At 39.8% G+C, this 16,221-nt stretch overlaps 1 protein-coding gene across 8 annotated transcripts in view; it reads left to right on the top strand.

The window, feature by feature from the left end:
* PATJ (PATJ crumbs cell polarity complex component) overlaps positions 1-16,221 on the top strand; it is a 349,122-nt gene that overhangs the window by 293,022 nt on the left and 39,879 nt on the right. For all 8 annotated transcript variants that reach the window (XM_073896643.1, XM_025871744.2, XM_073896642.1 and 5 more), the window contains one exon: positions 13,713-13,796. In XM_073896643.1, the coding sequence (XP_073752744.1) occupies positions 13,713-13,796 (84 nt within the window). The remainder of the gene's footprint in view (positions 1-13,712; positions 13,797-16,221) is intronic.

Here is a 16,221-nt window from a genome sequence, read left to right as displayed (position 1 = left end):
GAACAGATTCTTCCAAGGGGCTCAGTGAAAAACAGATTTCACATTTTCATAAGGAAGGACTTCCTAACATCAGCTTGGCAAAGGTGGAATGAACTATGTAGTGAGTGCCAAATCTCAAGAAATATTTGACAAATGCAGGCAAGCCACTCTCTGCAAGGATATAATTATTAGGCTTTATTTTTTAATCAGGAAGGAACATTTACATTGGTAAGTCTTTTTCTCAAGGTTATGGCAGTCTTTTTTTAATAATTTTTTTTAAAGATTTTATTTATTTGACAGAGAGAGTAGCAGGCAGAGGGAGAGGGAGAAGCAGGCTCCCCACTGAGCAGGGAGCCCGACGTGGGGCTTGATCCCAGGACCCTGGGATCATGACGTGAGCCGAAGGCAGACGCTTAACCAAGCCACTCAGGTGCCCCAAGGTTATGGCAGTCTAAGGAAATTCATTCTCTCTTTTTACATTCCCATCTCACAACTTCCTTAAAACTTTGATCTTCAGGTTTTTTTTAACTAGAAAATAAGGCTTAATTATTGTTTAGTTTTGTTCTATGGAAGCTAGTCATTGTTACCACTTTTGGAAAGATCAAGTTTATGAATGTAAGCCCTAGTTGTTACACTTGTGTTGTTCCTCTGGGCTGGAGATAAGCTTGTCTCTTTGTAAGAGGAAAACAGTTAGCCAGGACATTTGTTTTGTCTTTATATTCTTGGTACCATTGCAGCGTTGTAACTGAGGTCAGTGAATGGCCAGGGTAGATTGTAAAATTTAGATACTCGTAATATTTAGAAGGCCTGGGAATGTCAGATTCTGAATCTTATTTCTCTCCATCATGTTTCAAATCAGTATTTTTTTCACCACCTGCAATTTAATTCACTCTCGTTAAACAGCAGTTCTGTAGATAGGAGAGGTACATCAGCAAGAAGCATGGAGGTAGAAGGACTCTCACATTTGGATACTATGTGGTAAAGTCATCCATCTAGAAATTGAAGTGAAAAATACCTGTCTTTTAGCTCTAACCATATGTCCAGCTCTGCAGCAAACTCACTTAACCCTGATTCACCATGTTACATGCTGTTGTTTAGCTATTACTGCTTTTGGCCATTTAAATGTAGAACTGTAGCAACTTAAACCACTAGTTTTTTTTTTTTTTTTTAAGTAAGCAGAATAGAAAACTATTTTACATTTGATTAAGTGTTTTATTTTGCTATTACCTTCAAATGAACTTTGCACGGTCTGTTTCATGAGGAGTGTGGTTTGCTTTGGCGTGTAATCCCCCAAAGCCAGGCTCCTTTTATCATTATTGCTTAAGTCATATATTTTTACACAAAACATCTTATTACCTTAGTTTTATTTTAAAATCAAAGCAGAGTTTGCAAAAAGTCTATGAATCACACTGAAAGAATGTTAACGAATAGTACCTCTGAATTTCCAGATTTGGGCATTTCTGATCTTAAGGAATATGACTGTAAGCAAAAATATTATGCAAGCTGAGTAAAGTTTAGATAAATAAGGACCAGATGGAACTATAGGGACTTATAAAATATAATGCAAATATTATCCCATTTCCTTAAAATGAATCTATATTTCAGTATGAAAAATTATATTCATATTGATGAGTATCAACCTTTTGCTAAATCAGTCTTGGCAAGGGAACTCCATTTTAAGTAAATATAAAACAGTTTCTTTTCTGAGTTTGAGAAGGGAAAGCTTTTCTGAGTCTTAAAATGTGAAACTTTTTATATATTCATTGCAGTTCTTATATTAGCTGTTTTATTGCTGTGATTTTCATTCCACATTTTAGTTACCTGTGGTGTGCAAGAGTTTGCAATCCCTGAGCTTGAGTTTTAGGATAGCTTATGTAGTCCATTGTTTAACACACACACACAGATTGCTGTTAACCGCTTCCTGTGTAACTGATCATTTAATCCGTACTTTTAGTCAAGAGCCACTAGTATTGCTGATTTAACACTCATTCGTGTTGCCTATAGTTTATTACCCAAGAAAGTTTCTGCATTTCAGAATAGTAGGTGCTGAACATTGTGATCCATTTTCTTTCTCTTGGAGGGTTTTGTAGGTATGAATCTTCATACCCTACCTGAAGCATATTACAATAAATGAATAAATTGGGATTAGGATATAGAGACTCACCGTTTGTTCCTTTTGTAGCAGAGTTTTATGGGGATTAGTTGAAGACTGTGTTTTGAGATTTGTAGAAAATCTATGTAGTGAAACCTAATTTATTAGAGTATCCAGATTTCAAAAGTAAGATTCCAAGTATAGTAAGTTCTTTTGACTCTGTTGACTTCCCTTGTATAGCTATGGAAGACTGAATGCATTTTTCTTGCTGTAGCATGTATTGTTATGCTTACATTCCATGTGTTTTGTAGATCTATATTTTGTAGATCTAGATCCATATATATATGGTTTCTTCAGGTTTTCTGAACATAATTATTCAGCCTATGAAGTTGGCAAACAAAACTCTATCACTTTGACAAATATTGTACTTCTTCTAAAGTAATAATCTTTTATTGTATCCATGATAGGAAAGCAGTATAGTGAATGTACACTTGATTCTGAGATTCATCCAAATTATAAAATTAAAATAAAACAAGGGAAAAAATCATCTTAAAGAAAATATGGCATTTATTGACTACATTCTACCTCAAGTCCTGCATGTTCTTATGAGATATTGAAAGTAATCTCTTAACATTTTGCTTCTCATGAATCAGCGAGGGTATGCCAAATACCTTTTGCATCAAAGCAGGGGGCTTAAAGGTGGGGAAGGTTAGTATCTGTGCAACTTGTCTTGAATCATCTTTGCCCTTTACCTTTATAATGGGTTCAAAAAAATATAGATCTACAAAACACATGGAATGTAAGCATAACAATACATGCTACAGCAAGAAAAATGCATTCAGTCTTCCATCCTTGGGTTAGTCAACCTACTGCCCCACAATAGCAGGGAAGGGAAAACAGAGACCTGCCTCTGTTGACAGGAGTCCTGCCATCCCTATTATAGATAGCCCATGTTTGCTTTTCTACCTTTATCACCTTTCACATTGGACTTCCCAGCTATGTTGTAGAGAAGTATCACCAGGGAGAAGCAATAGTAGGAAGTACAGTCAGTTCTTGTTATTCATGGTAGTTCTGTTCTATAAAGTCATAGCAAACACTGAGTTAGTGAATACTGAACCATTACTTCCAGGGTAAATACAGAGATGGATTCCTCTGGTCACAACATTTTTTAACAGTCGATAAATACATAACCTTGTTTTACATGTGTTATTTTTTTAAAGATAGTTTATTTTAATATCTATTGTTGGCTCATTAACATTGAACTCATGGCCAGCAACACTGTAACTCATAAATGAACAGAAGTTATCTGACACGTGTATTTTTTTCCATATGGCACATCACAGCCTTCTCCTGCTTAGAAACATAAGACAGCACTTCAGTCTCGTGCTTGGGGGCTGTTTTAAACAGCAAAAGCACAAATATACAAAACATGTGGCACTAAAAAGACCACGAAAAAGATGCTTGTTCACAATAGGAGAGCTGAAACATGAAGGCAAAATGTCACCTTGTTCTACTTTTGCTGGGAACAAGTGAATCAGGCAACTGAAATTTTTTACCACTTTGCCCATGTCCACAAATGACTGTGAATGTACCAGGAACATTGATTTGGGGGAGTGAGTGACCTTGCAAATACAGAATCCACAAACAATGAAGACTGACTATACTTAACGAAAACAAAGGAATCAAAATACCTGGTAACAGGACTTTTGCAGTCTGGCTTAGATCTTGTTTACATTCAAATGGTCCCTTGGCCTTAGCCCTGAGCAGTCCATGACTTAAGAAAGAATAACCTAAAGGGGTGCCTGGGTAGCTCAGTCAGTTAAGTGTCCATTATGACTCTTGATTTCACCTCAGGTCATGATTTCAGGGCTGTAAGATTGAGCCTTGTGTTGGACTCTGCACTGGGCTTGAAGCTTACTTAAGATTCTCTCTCTCTCTCCCACTGCCCCACCCCTCTTTTTCTCCCTCTGAAAAAGAGAGAGAGAGAAAGAAAGGAAGGAAAGAGAGGAAGGAAGGAGGGAGGGAGGAAGAGAGGAAGGACCTAAAATATCCTGTAGCATAATCGTTCGTGAAACGAAACACTCAGGGGGCCCCTAGCTGGCTCAGTTGGTAGAGCGTGCAACTCGTAATCTCCATAAGTTCAAGTCCCACTTGGGTGTAGAGATTACTTAAAAATAAAATCTTAAAAAAAAAAAAAGAAAGGAGCAATCAGTTGTATTCTTGGTTCACCATAATTATAGGAAAAATAGAAATTAAAAAATGGACCGAGACTGGTGTCGGTGTCATTCATCCTTAGAGTCATGAACTTTGACCACTCTGACATACATTCCTTCCTTCATGTCCCATGTAGGCCCCCTTCAGCCTTAGATATATATGTGTTGGGAGTCCTCATTAGCAAATACTCAACATCTATTTGGCTGACACTTTGCTTGACATTATGTACATAATCTCACTTCATCCTCAAACCCTGAAAGGTAGGATTTATTCCATTTTACAGAGACGGGAACACTGGTTCAGTGAGGTTAAACACCTTAATAGAAGTATCACAAAGCCATGATAAGTGGTAGAGCTCAACTCTGAACACAGGTTTATGTGTCCATAGCCAGGATCCCCACCGTACATTGCTGCTGTCCATTGTTTACGGGCTGGAAAATTCCTCTGGCAGACTTGATAGAGTCTGTAGGAGGTTAAAATTGATCATAAATTTTGTGCAGCTCTTTCCAGCTTCCTTGAATTCCAGCTGGCCAATTGACTTGCTTTGACCAAAATAGTGAAAGTGACATTGAATGACTTCCAAACCTTAGCCCCAAGGCCTTAGGTTTAGCTCTTGTCCTCCTGAAAGACTGCCACCTTGCAGACAAGTCTGGACAGGCCTCCCGGAGGATGACACACCTTGGAAAGAGCACATGGAGGGAGAGGGGTCTAGCTATCCTGGCTGAAGCCCCAGCCAACCTGACCACAAACTCATGTGAGCCCAACTGAGACAGCAGAGAGGAGAACTTGCCCCCTGAACCCAGCCCAAATTGCCAGCCCACGGAATCATGGACAAACAAATGGTTTTTGTTTTTTTCAACCAAGTATTTTTGTAAGAAAAAGTAATAGGTAGACTAGCTAGTTCCCCGACCCCCCCCCCCCCCCATCTCTTTCTGATCTCCCTCAGCCTGTGAGAGCTGGGATTCTTCTGGTCTGCCATTTAGAAGGAGATCTAATTATTCTTAGGCAGGACCTAAGTATCTGCATAAAATCTCTGCTTTGCTTTGCAGTCTATATGAGTTCACAGAGGTCTAAAATTTGAGAGGTGGAATGACTTTAGAAACCATGTATTTCGACTCTTTGCTTTACTGTAAGTGTCATGAAGCAAGCCGTTAATGTAGAACCACTTGCAAAATTGGCCAGAGTTATGAGAAAAATTAACTCCTTTCTCTCCCCGTCCTGGGTCCTTCTGTTCTTCCACACCATACCGCCCCCCCCCTTTTTTCCAAATCACATTCTAATTAAAATATAATGGGGAAGCTTGGTTGTTCGGTTTGCTTGGATTTCGTTTTGTTTTGTTTTGGACACAAAGGGTTTAGGACAGAAAAGCATCATGTTCTAAAGACACTTATCCCCTTACTTACATAAGTACAATCAACTTTGTTCAGAGTAAAATATTCTTTCACAGTTTTAGCCCACACTTTTCTTTTTAAACTCTAACTGCAACAGACATCACAAATCAGTAACTTAATACATCTCCATATGTTTTTCAATGTAGAGGTCCACATCGTTTTGATTTGCACAGCACTGGACTGAGCATTTTACTATCCCCACTATATTATCACCCCTCATTGGTTTGGCCTTCCTGCTGAGAAAGTCGTCTACTGTATAGAAGACACATCTGTCTCATTTCTGGGCAGCAACCGCCTCAGAGGGGAACTCTGTTAAATGATGTTGTAGAAGGAGCATTACTCCTCTAAGGCCACAGATCTGAACCGTGGTTTCTTCCAGACGAAAAACAATGCCCATTTTATACACAATATTTTTAATCCTTCTGTGGTCCTCATGGGTCTTTCTTATTAGGAGGGATTTTTCCCATAAAGCAGGGAAATAAGACATAACACTCTTTGGGGACCACTGGTAATATGTTTTCCCCCTAAATGTGAAATTTAATGTGAAATTTTTCTGTAGTTAAAATGTCCCTTAGGATTTTTTTTTTTTTTTTTTTTTTTGAGGAGAATGGGAGCAGGGGCTTTATGAGCACGGCAAAGATTGGGTTTAATTCTAGAGTGATCCAAATTAAGTAAAGCATGCCTGCAAGCAGTAAAATTAAGCCATATATACATGGTCCCTTATAGTAATATCTACAGCATAATTCTTTTTCAAAGTGTTGTTCTGAAATGCTTGTTGAAACAATCCACTGATATCTAGAAATTTAATCTATTAAATCTCATTCTGTGGAAAGAGTTTACCTGCACAAGGGTGCTTACTGATATTCTGCTTACTGATACTCTTCTGTCCACAGGAGATCCATAGTTACTTTTTCTACCACATGGCTTCTTTAAGGGTTCTGGGCCTATGGTGACAATAATAAAATTGCCTTTTGCTGATTTTTGGTATGTGATGAGTTGCTTTATCTACTTGTCGGCAGCTTGAACAGTAAAGAAAATGGTGGCAGTTGGGCTGAAGTGTCTGATGACTTTGACTCTAAGGGTCCATTACTGTGTGTTGTGAAATTCTTGACCAGCAATGCAGAGTTTGAATCCCCTTTGAGAAAGTTGTGATTTTCATGGGGCTCAGTGATAATTAAGTCCCTCAACCTTGGCTCTTTAAATTGCTCCTTGAGGGGTGGCTGGTTGGCTCAGTCGGCTGGTTAAGCAGCCGACTCTTGATTTCAGCTCAGGTCATGATCTCAGGGTGTGAGATTGAGCCCTGAGCTGGGCTCTGCACTCAGCGCAGAGTCTGCTTGGGATTTTCTCTCTCCCTCTGCACCTCCCTCTCTCTCTAAAAAAATTGCTCTTTGAGCTAAAGTAAATCCTCTGGAAATTCACATGGATTTAACATCCATGTGTGATGGGCATTTTGGTTGTATATCACTAATATTTTGCCATTAGAAGCTTGGTTTGTATTTAAAAAAAGAGAAAAAAACTTGGTTGGATTAGGGTAAGGTTATGACATACCCTGCCAGCCACCTGTTTCTGGGTCATTTTGATGCCTTTTTCTATCCCAACCAATTTCTTGATAATCATTTAGCAAACATTTACTCAGTGTCTACTCTGGGCTCAGCACCAAAGAGGAAGTGAAAGAGTTCCACAGAGGCTAGGACGTAGTACAGGACCTAGATCCATGAAGAAGCTATTGTGATACTGTGATAAGTTCAGTAATACTAGGAAATACAGCAGTGATCCACAGGAAGGTTGATCAACCTTGCCTGGGGGAGAGAGTCAGAGAAAGTTTCATAGAAGAGGTGGCACTTGGCTGGCTCAAGTAGAATTTCATGAAACAAAAGAGGTAGCAGATAAGAGAGACCATGGCCTTCAAGCCTTTGGTGCCTTTGTACTTTCCAAATATAGATATATAGCCTATCTCTATAAAAATACACAAGAAACTTAATACTATTTGTTTCTAATTAGGGAGATTTGGCTGAGGGACAGGTGCTACAGAGAAACTTTTCAGTGTATACTCTTTTGAGTCTAGTACCATATATGTATATTATCTATATTTTAAAAATACCTTTTTAAGAATAGAGACAGTAAGGGGCACCTGGGTGGTTCAGTCAGTTAAAATCTGCTTTTGGGGGCACCTGGATGGCTCAGTTAGCTAAGTGATTGCCTTCGGCTCGTTCATGATCCCGGAGTTCTGGGATCGAGTCCCACATCGGGCTCCCGGCTCAGTGGGGAGCCTGCTTCTCCCTCTGACCCTCTCCCATCTCATGCTGTTTCTCTTTCTCTCTCAAATAAGTAAATAAATAAATAAAATCTAAAAAAAAATAAAAATAAAAAATAAACTGCTGCCTTCAGCTCCGGTCATGATCCCAGGGTCCTGGGATCGAGCCCTGCTTCGGGCTCCCTGCTCAGAGTGGAGTCAGCCTCTCTCCCTCCCCTCTGCCTGCTGCTTCCCCTGATTGTACGCACTCTTTCTCTCTCTCTCTGTCAAATAAATAAAAATATTAAAAAAAAAAAAAGAAAAGAATGGAGACTTTAAGACAGTGGTCCCTTAAACAATATGTTACATTTACTAGCCAGCTACTTCTTCCTGGGTGTCTTTTTTTTTAATGTTATCCCTAATTAATGGAAATGTTTCAGAAATTGATGAGAGAGAAGTTTTTAAGCAGAAGACTTTTCCTATGTCTCTGAAATCCTGCCTGACCCTTCTGATTAGGGAAAGCACAACATATGAAAGACCCTCCAACTCACTGATGAAATTCTTCCCTGGCTCCAGAGTTGGCCAGGCAAATGAATAATGTAGAGTGGCCAGAGCCTAATTGTTGGTCTTGTCTCAGGCAGTAAATAAACAGACCATCTTACTTAAATTTCTCTTGTCCCAGTGAAAATTACAACTACCAAGAGGAAATTAGTTTTTTGTCATATGTCGGTCTTGGTCATCTGTAAATGATTCTTAAGTCTTCCATTAGGAGGAATTAATCTGATTTTTTGGACTGAACAACTTTTTATTTCACACATCAAGGCATCCCTTGTATATATCTGCTCCTGTAGAAAAAAATCATTCAGTGAATAATCTAGGTACGCAGAAAGAGGTTAGAAAAAAAAGAAAGGAAGGAAGGAAGGAAAGAGACGAGAATAACAGAATTAAGAGCAAGACTCCATGTTGGATTGGGGAGAGGGCTTACCCATCATGCTTTGTGTAGTGCAAACCCTAACCAGGTACCAGAACTAGCAAGTGAGGTCCATAGATCATCACCTCACCTCATTGGGCTTCAATTTTCACTTCCACAGTTGTCTTTTTGTTCACTCTCTATAAAATGATCAGCTCATGCCCTCAAGGTTTTTGCTGTGGAGTTGAGGAGACAATAATTCAACAGAATTGATGCCATATGGAAAATCCCAAGTTAGCTCTTATACAAGTGCAAAATAAAATATTCAAAACAGATGAGACGCTTGCAGTAGTGGTAGGAACACAGGCTTTGGTGTTAAACAGTCCCAAGTTGGAATTTGATCTTTCCTACTTAGAAGCTGCAAAGACCTGGTCACGTCTGAATCCTTCTGAGCCTCCATACCCCCAGCTGTAAATGAGACTAATAATACTGCACTTGCTTCCTTGTTAAGAGGATTGAAAGGCACGAATGGGAAGCGTGCAGCAACTTTGGCACAGAGGCGTTAAATATAATGAGATGTTCTCACTTCTTACTATGTGCTGGCATTGTACATAAAGCTTTATGTGTAGATAATATTGTTAAAACCATAAAAACATGAGGAAGCTAAGGCCTGGAGAGGTTAATAGTATTCCCAAGGCCCATGGCCAGAAGTAGCAGGGCCAGGATTTGGACTAAGAAATCTGACTCCAGAGACCTAGCTCATAAGCATTTGTCTCTGCAGCCTCTCCTCAGTGTAAGCCAGCAACCCACCCACGGGGAAATGATTAATACACTGCTTCTGGAATAGATGAGTTTTAGAAGAAGTCATTGGTATTGGTAGACAGAGTCACTGAGGTGTTCCAGGGTGAAGGAATGTTATTTAAATATGCAGAGATAGGGGTGGGAGAGAAGCCACTCAGAACTGCGCCAACAAGCAGTTTTGTGTGACTAGCTCAAGAGCATCAACATTTAAAAGGATATACAATGAGAAGATAAGAATCCTATGTATAATCAACTCTAGATTTTTTGTTTTTTAAACAGTAAAGGGCAGTCTTTCATTAATGACCCATTATTTCATCTAATCACAATTGTTTCAAAGTAGAAAGAAAATTTTAATGTTGCCTTGTCAAATAGCTACCTAAAATATCTCAGTACAGTATCTTTTTTTTATTATTCTGTCCTACCTTATGAATCATGTAAGTTTTGGGAAAAATAAATCCATTTTTCTTTTCAGTTCACCAGCCTACATTTCTAAAAGTTGTTTGTTTGTTTGTTTGTTTTTTAAGATTTTATTTATTTATTTGACAGAGAGAGACACACAGAGAGGGGGAACACAAGCAGGGGGAGTGGGAGAGGGAGAAGCAGGCTTCCCAGGAGCAGGGAGCCCGATGCGGGGCTCAATCCCAGGACCTGAGCCGAAGGCAGATGCTTAACGACTGAGCCACCCAGGTGCCCCAACCAGCCTACATTTCTAATTTGGCTGCTGGCCCCCACTTCTCACCTCTACACCCCCAGTTAATGCAGCTGTCTAGAGCCATAATCTCACAACACACTTTCAGCACACAGGGCACATGGTAAGAAATGTGACTTTTTCTATTGCTGGGTCAGTGTGTCTCATGTTTTCTTGCATTTTCACTGATAACTTTAAGAGAAATCATAGCAGTAGTCAAGGAAAGGAATAAATGGGGAGTTTTTCCACACAGACTCGTGGACTAAACAGATCATTGGCCATGAGTTTGGCATTTGAGAAACAGTGTATTTCTTTTTTTTTTTTTTAAGATTTTATTTATTTGAGAGAGAGAGTGAGTGAGAGAGTGAGCACAAACAGGGAGGGAAGGAAAGGGAAAGGGAGAAGCAGATGCCTCACTGAGCAGGGAGCCCGACACGGGGCTCCATCCCAGGACCCCGAGATCATGACCTGAGCCAAAGGCAGATGCTCAACCAATTCCAGCTACTTTTATGAAATAAAAACTCCATTGGATCTTTTTCTTCCTTTTAAGTATAAACGAAGAGAAGTTTCTCATTTGACTTTTGTAATGTTGCAAGATTTAAAGGAGTTTAGGCTGAAAGTGTAACGCTATAAAAACTGTGTATAGTAGGAGTTCAATCTGATTCCCCCACTCCAGTGAAGATGGGGTGTTTGGCCTCCAAACTTGGAAAACCAGCATAACGTGGGGTATTACCAGAAGCTTGCATTAGTTTCTCCCTGCACTACTTTCATAAAAGTGGCCCTTGGTGTCATCTTGGCATTGTTTTGGGGATCACCTGAAGCCACTGACCCAGCACGTTTCCACAAACCATTCCCCTGAAACAGTTCAGAGAAACCAACTCTTGGCAGTGTAGGTGCTCCCTGGGTGTGAAAATTTCCTAAGTCAAGAGTTAAAACAAAGAATGGTTTAAAATCTGTTGCTGATACAGAATCCATAGTGCAAAATGGATTAAGGAATCTTTTCTGGCTCCTGGGAGCTGCCTCTCTAACTGCTATAATAAAGAGTGTTTTCAGAATTGTGTGGTAGTAAAATGAAAGTGTTTAATATTGTAAAGGTATTTGGAATCCAGTTGGGTCATCTGGTTGTAGAACCTCTTAATATTCTCGTGTATTGCTTCTCTACTCCAGAATTTGTATACAAAGCTTTTTTTTTTTTTTTTTAAGAAAGTAGATTTGAGGGGTGCCTGGGTGGCTCAGTCAGTTAAGCGTCTGCCTTCGGATTGGGTCATGATCCCAGGGTCCTGGGATCGAGCCCCACATTGGGCTCCCTGCTCCGTGGGAAGCCTGCTTCTCCTTCTGCCTCTGCCCCTCCCCCTGTTTGTGCTCTTGCTCTCTCAAATAAATTAAAAAAAAAAAAAGATTTGGTTTGGGTCTTTTTTTCCTATCTTGTTATATTTTTGCAAGAAATACTTCTTTATGTTGACTTCTTGTCAGTTCTGATTCTGAGGCTCCATACTTCTGGACTAAGGCAGAATCGGCCTCAGTCATTTTGGAGGCGCTTTAAACTCTCGGAGTTCTGGTTTCTTTACAGAGCTCCCAGACATCATTGGTAGGCCCCTGGTCATTATCACCAGTCCTCCTGGTAATCATCAAGCCCTTTCTTACCCAGACCTTTATGATCACAAGTCAAGAAATCCTGCTGGCTTCCAAGCCCCAATGGTTGGGACACAGGACTTCTTTCAAGGTGGGATCCATTATGCCTAGAGTCCGCTTGTAGGGTCTTGCAACCAGCGTGTGTGCTGGGGGGGGGGTGGGGAATGAGGTGACACTGGGCAGTGCAGGGCTCAAATCCACACTTCTCATAAGACCCACAGATCTCTTTCTAATCTCCATCAGAAACTCTTTTCTGGGGCGCCTGGGTAGCTCAGTTGTTAAGTGTCTGCCTTCAGCTCAGGTCATGATCTCAGGGTGCTGGGATCAAGCCCCGCATCTGGCTCCTTGCTCAGCGGGGAGTCTGCCTCTCCTTCTCCCCTCTACCTGCTGCTCCTCCTGTTTGTGCTTTCTCTCTTTCAAATAAATAAATAAAATCTTAAAAAAAAAAACCAGCAGCAGCTCTTTTCCTCTCCCAGCAGCCCTCTAATAAGACAGCTGGCATGATCCTCCCAGCATTGTTTTTTCAGTGCCCCTCAGTTTGATAAACACCAGAAAGAACCAATGACTTCTGGCTCAGTTTCCAGCTCCATAAAAATCCCCTGCTTGTGGGGTGTCTGCATGGCACAGCTGGTTTAGCATCCAGCTCTTGATGCCAGCTCAGGTCGTGACCCAATCAGTGTTGTCAGATCAAGCCCTGTGTAGGGCTCTGTGCTCAGGACAGAGTCTGCTTCAGATTCCCTCTCCCACTCCCTGTGTCCATGGCACTCATGCTCACGTGCTCTCTCTCCCAAATAAATAAATAAATCTTTTAAAAAATCCCGTTTGCTCAACATGAGGGTGAAAAGTTGTGTGAACATATTCAATTGAATATTTTTCAAAATAGTCTCACCAAAACCCATATACATGTAATATCAGTATTTGGGTGTATAGATGTAAACTGTCTGCAGGGATCCTTAGGAAACTGTTGATGGTGATTGTCTCTGGGGAGTGGGACCAGCAAGGGAGGCAGTCTCTTCTGTGGTTCACTATACCCTGTGGTTTTGCTTAAGTCCTTTACATGGGTTATTTTTATGATAAAAAATGTAAAGTTATTAATTTGAAAAGATAGGAATCTTTTAAATTCACTAACCATGATATGCTTTCTTCAGCTTACACTTACCTACCTTAGGTATTGTCCTGATTTTATGGCTCAGGAGGCTCAGTTCAGGGGTTAATTTGCCCACAGTTACACAAGGGCAGGTCAGAATTTGAACCCACAGCTGTCTTACACTTAGGTTCATGAACACCCTTTCCCCTCCTCCATGCTTCATCTTCCAGGGTCATTTCATTCCACTTCAGTTCTTTCTTTCATTGCCCAAGTAATGAGGCCTGACAGACCCCCTGCATCAGGCCACACATCTATGCCAAATCCTTGAATACTAATAAATACCTGAAACCGTGTTTCAAAATATACCATAAAATGTAAGTAAGAATGACGCATAGTTCACCTCAAGTTCATACACAGCAGCAATGTACAGGTTAACAGTAAAACACATGGGGCAAGTTTAACTTGAAATATTAGGCAAAGCCAGTCAATTGAAATAATAAACCTAGGAAAAATTAATTACACCTCTGAATATATCATAACTCCGTGTTTTGTGTTTACTTTTAGGTCAAATAAAATAGGACATTATTAGCAAAGAGCAAATTATGGGTTGCTGCCTATGTTTAGTTGTTTATGTAAGGAAGCATTTATGGTTGTTGGAAATTAATAAGAATTTGTTTTTTTATAGGATGCTATAGTTATACATGAAGTCTACGAGGAAGGAGCGGCAGCCAGAGATGGAAGACTTTGGGCCGGTGACCAGATATTAGAGGTATAGGACTATGAATTTTATTAATACTAACAAATACAGGGGCGCCTGGGTGGCTCAGTTGGTTAAGGGTCCGACTCTTGATTTTGGCTCAGGTCATGATCTCAGGGTTGAGATCCAGCCCCACATCCACTGAGCATGAAGCCTGCTCCTGCTCAAGATTCTCTCTCTGTCCCTCCCAGCCTTCTTGAATGAATGAATGAGTGAATGAGTGAATGAATGAATGAATGTTTTTAAAAACATACTAGCAAATACAATTCCTTTACTGACCTTGATCCACAAAGTCTGTTTGCTCACTGCCTTGTACTTAACTATATCCTCACTTCTCTCCCATTTAGCAAAACATGTACCTTACTTTTTTCTTTTTTTTAATGTACTTTGAATAACTGTCATCAGAATCATGGCAGATTATCTATCTAAATCTGTGAAAACTTTTTTTAAATTGAAGTTTTATAGTTCTAATAGTTCTATCATCTTAATAGCAAGTGAGAGTGTATAGTACTGCAATTTGACTTTTTGGCCCCTCCATTATACCTGTCTAAATTCGCTCCTAAAAACACAGACATACAGACACATATGCATAAACATGCACACCTGACGTTTTAAAGACTTTCATTGCAGTTTTAAGTATTGTTTTCTTATTCCTAATAAATCTTTAAGTAAAGTGGAGGTCCATGCCTTTCTGCTTTTGTTTTCTAGTTGATGAAAATGTGGGATCTTCTCCTTTTAGGTGGTACATGTGAAATGGCTAGCTTGCCTCTTTCAAATGGACTCTCAATTAACAAAGGTGTTAAAGCCTTTTAAAAAAATGCCAAGGTAGGCAGTGTCTGAACTAGGGAACGGATGAATGGCAGGTCAATGCCAGGCATTCTGGTAGGTGGAACGAAAGAGCTTTTTTGATGGTGTGAAACCTTTAGGCAACATTTATTTCTTTCATTGGATGAATTTAATTGAATAGTTAACATTTTATGGTGGGCATGTGCATTTTTGCCTTGCAACTTTAATATAGCACATTATGAATGACATCATAGAATTTTATTTTCCCTTTGGTGGTTCAAGTCTGCCTCCCAAGATGAAACCACAGATATAATTAAGGGCAGAAAATATAGGCAAGAAGGAGTTAAAGGAGAGGCCAGGCTCATTGCAAATTAAATTCGGGGTTTCTCTGCAGACTTTTACTGGGCTTCATCATTGGATTAGGACAAATTCCCAGTACATTCATTAAGGCACAAGTGTCTGAGGTTAGAAAAATAAGCGAGATCTCTTTGGGAATTGGCTTGACTGCTTTAGCATACAACACCATTTTTTAGTGGTCAGAAGTTTTGAGGGTTTTTTTTTTCCCTCCCTAGGTTTTCTAATTAACTGGTGTTATCATAATTGGCTCTGTAAAATAAATAGAATATTCAAGAGTACAGATACATACATGTCTAGATACTTATGTGATCTGTAAGCCCACGAATTATTCTATAATGGTCACTTGAAACTAAATCTAATATGTGCATTTCTTTGATTATGGTGATGGTTGCATAGGTTTAAATCATATAAATTCACAGTATAAATTGTGTACTTTAAGTATAGTTTATTTCAAGGGCACCTGGGTGGCTCAGATGGTTAAGCGTCTGCCTTCAGCTCAGGTCACGATCCCAGGGTCCTGGGATTGAGTCCTGCATCGGGCTCCGTGCTCAGCAGGGAGCCTTTTTCTCCCTCTGCCTCTCTCTGTCTCTTATGAATAAATAAATAAAATCTTAAAATAAATATAGTTTATTTCATAACAGTTATACCTCAATAAAAGACTTTTTAAAACTGTATCTGTTTGTATTGGATAGACCTCCACCGTAGCTGCTGTCTTCCGTATAGTATATTCACATACAAGCAAACACTCAGGACAGGTTAACATGAAGAAAGCAATTAAGTAAAAGCAGAAATTGAAAACTCAAACCATTTCCTGGCATCCAGTTGAATTACATTATTCAATATGGATGGATGGTCTACACTTCTCATTAAAGATGACCAGGACATAATGTAACATTGTGTGTCAACTAAAAAGTTATTATTTTTTTTTATTTGGTCAGGACAAGCTGTTCTTTTACGCCAAGCAGTATCTAGTCCACAAGAGCATATAGTGTGTTCAGTTAAGAAATAGCTGTTTGGTCAAGTAACATGTTTCCTTTCTAAGCAGCTTAGGCCCCTCATTCGGGCTTGTTCTAGTTGTGGTCGATGTGTGTAGATGCATAATGATGCATAATCAGCCTGTGGCCTGCAGGTTTGCCTTAAGAAGGCAGGCCAGCTTTGATGGTATATTTCAAGACCATGAAACCAGAGAATACACCAGTGCTTTCCAGACAATGGCCTTTCTGCTTATAAGAGTTCTCTGCATTGGCAGCTGGCCTTTCATGGTTTTAATTCTATCCTCAGGTTAAAATTAGGA

The sequence above is a fragment of the Callorhinus ursinus genome, unplaced genomic scaffold (assembly GCF_003265705.2).
Source record: "Callorhinus ursinus isolate GAN/ISIS: 27379988/994484 unplaced genomic scaffold, GSC_fseal_2.0 scaffold9, whole genome shotgun sequence".
In the NCBI taxonomy this organism is placed as follows: Eukaryota; Metazoa; Chordata; class Mammalia; order Carnivora; family Otariidae; genus Callorhinus; species Callorhinus ursinus.
This window is presented reverse-complemented; position numbering and strand designations above follow the sequence as displayed.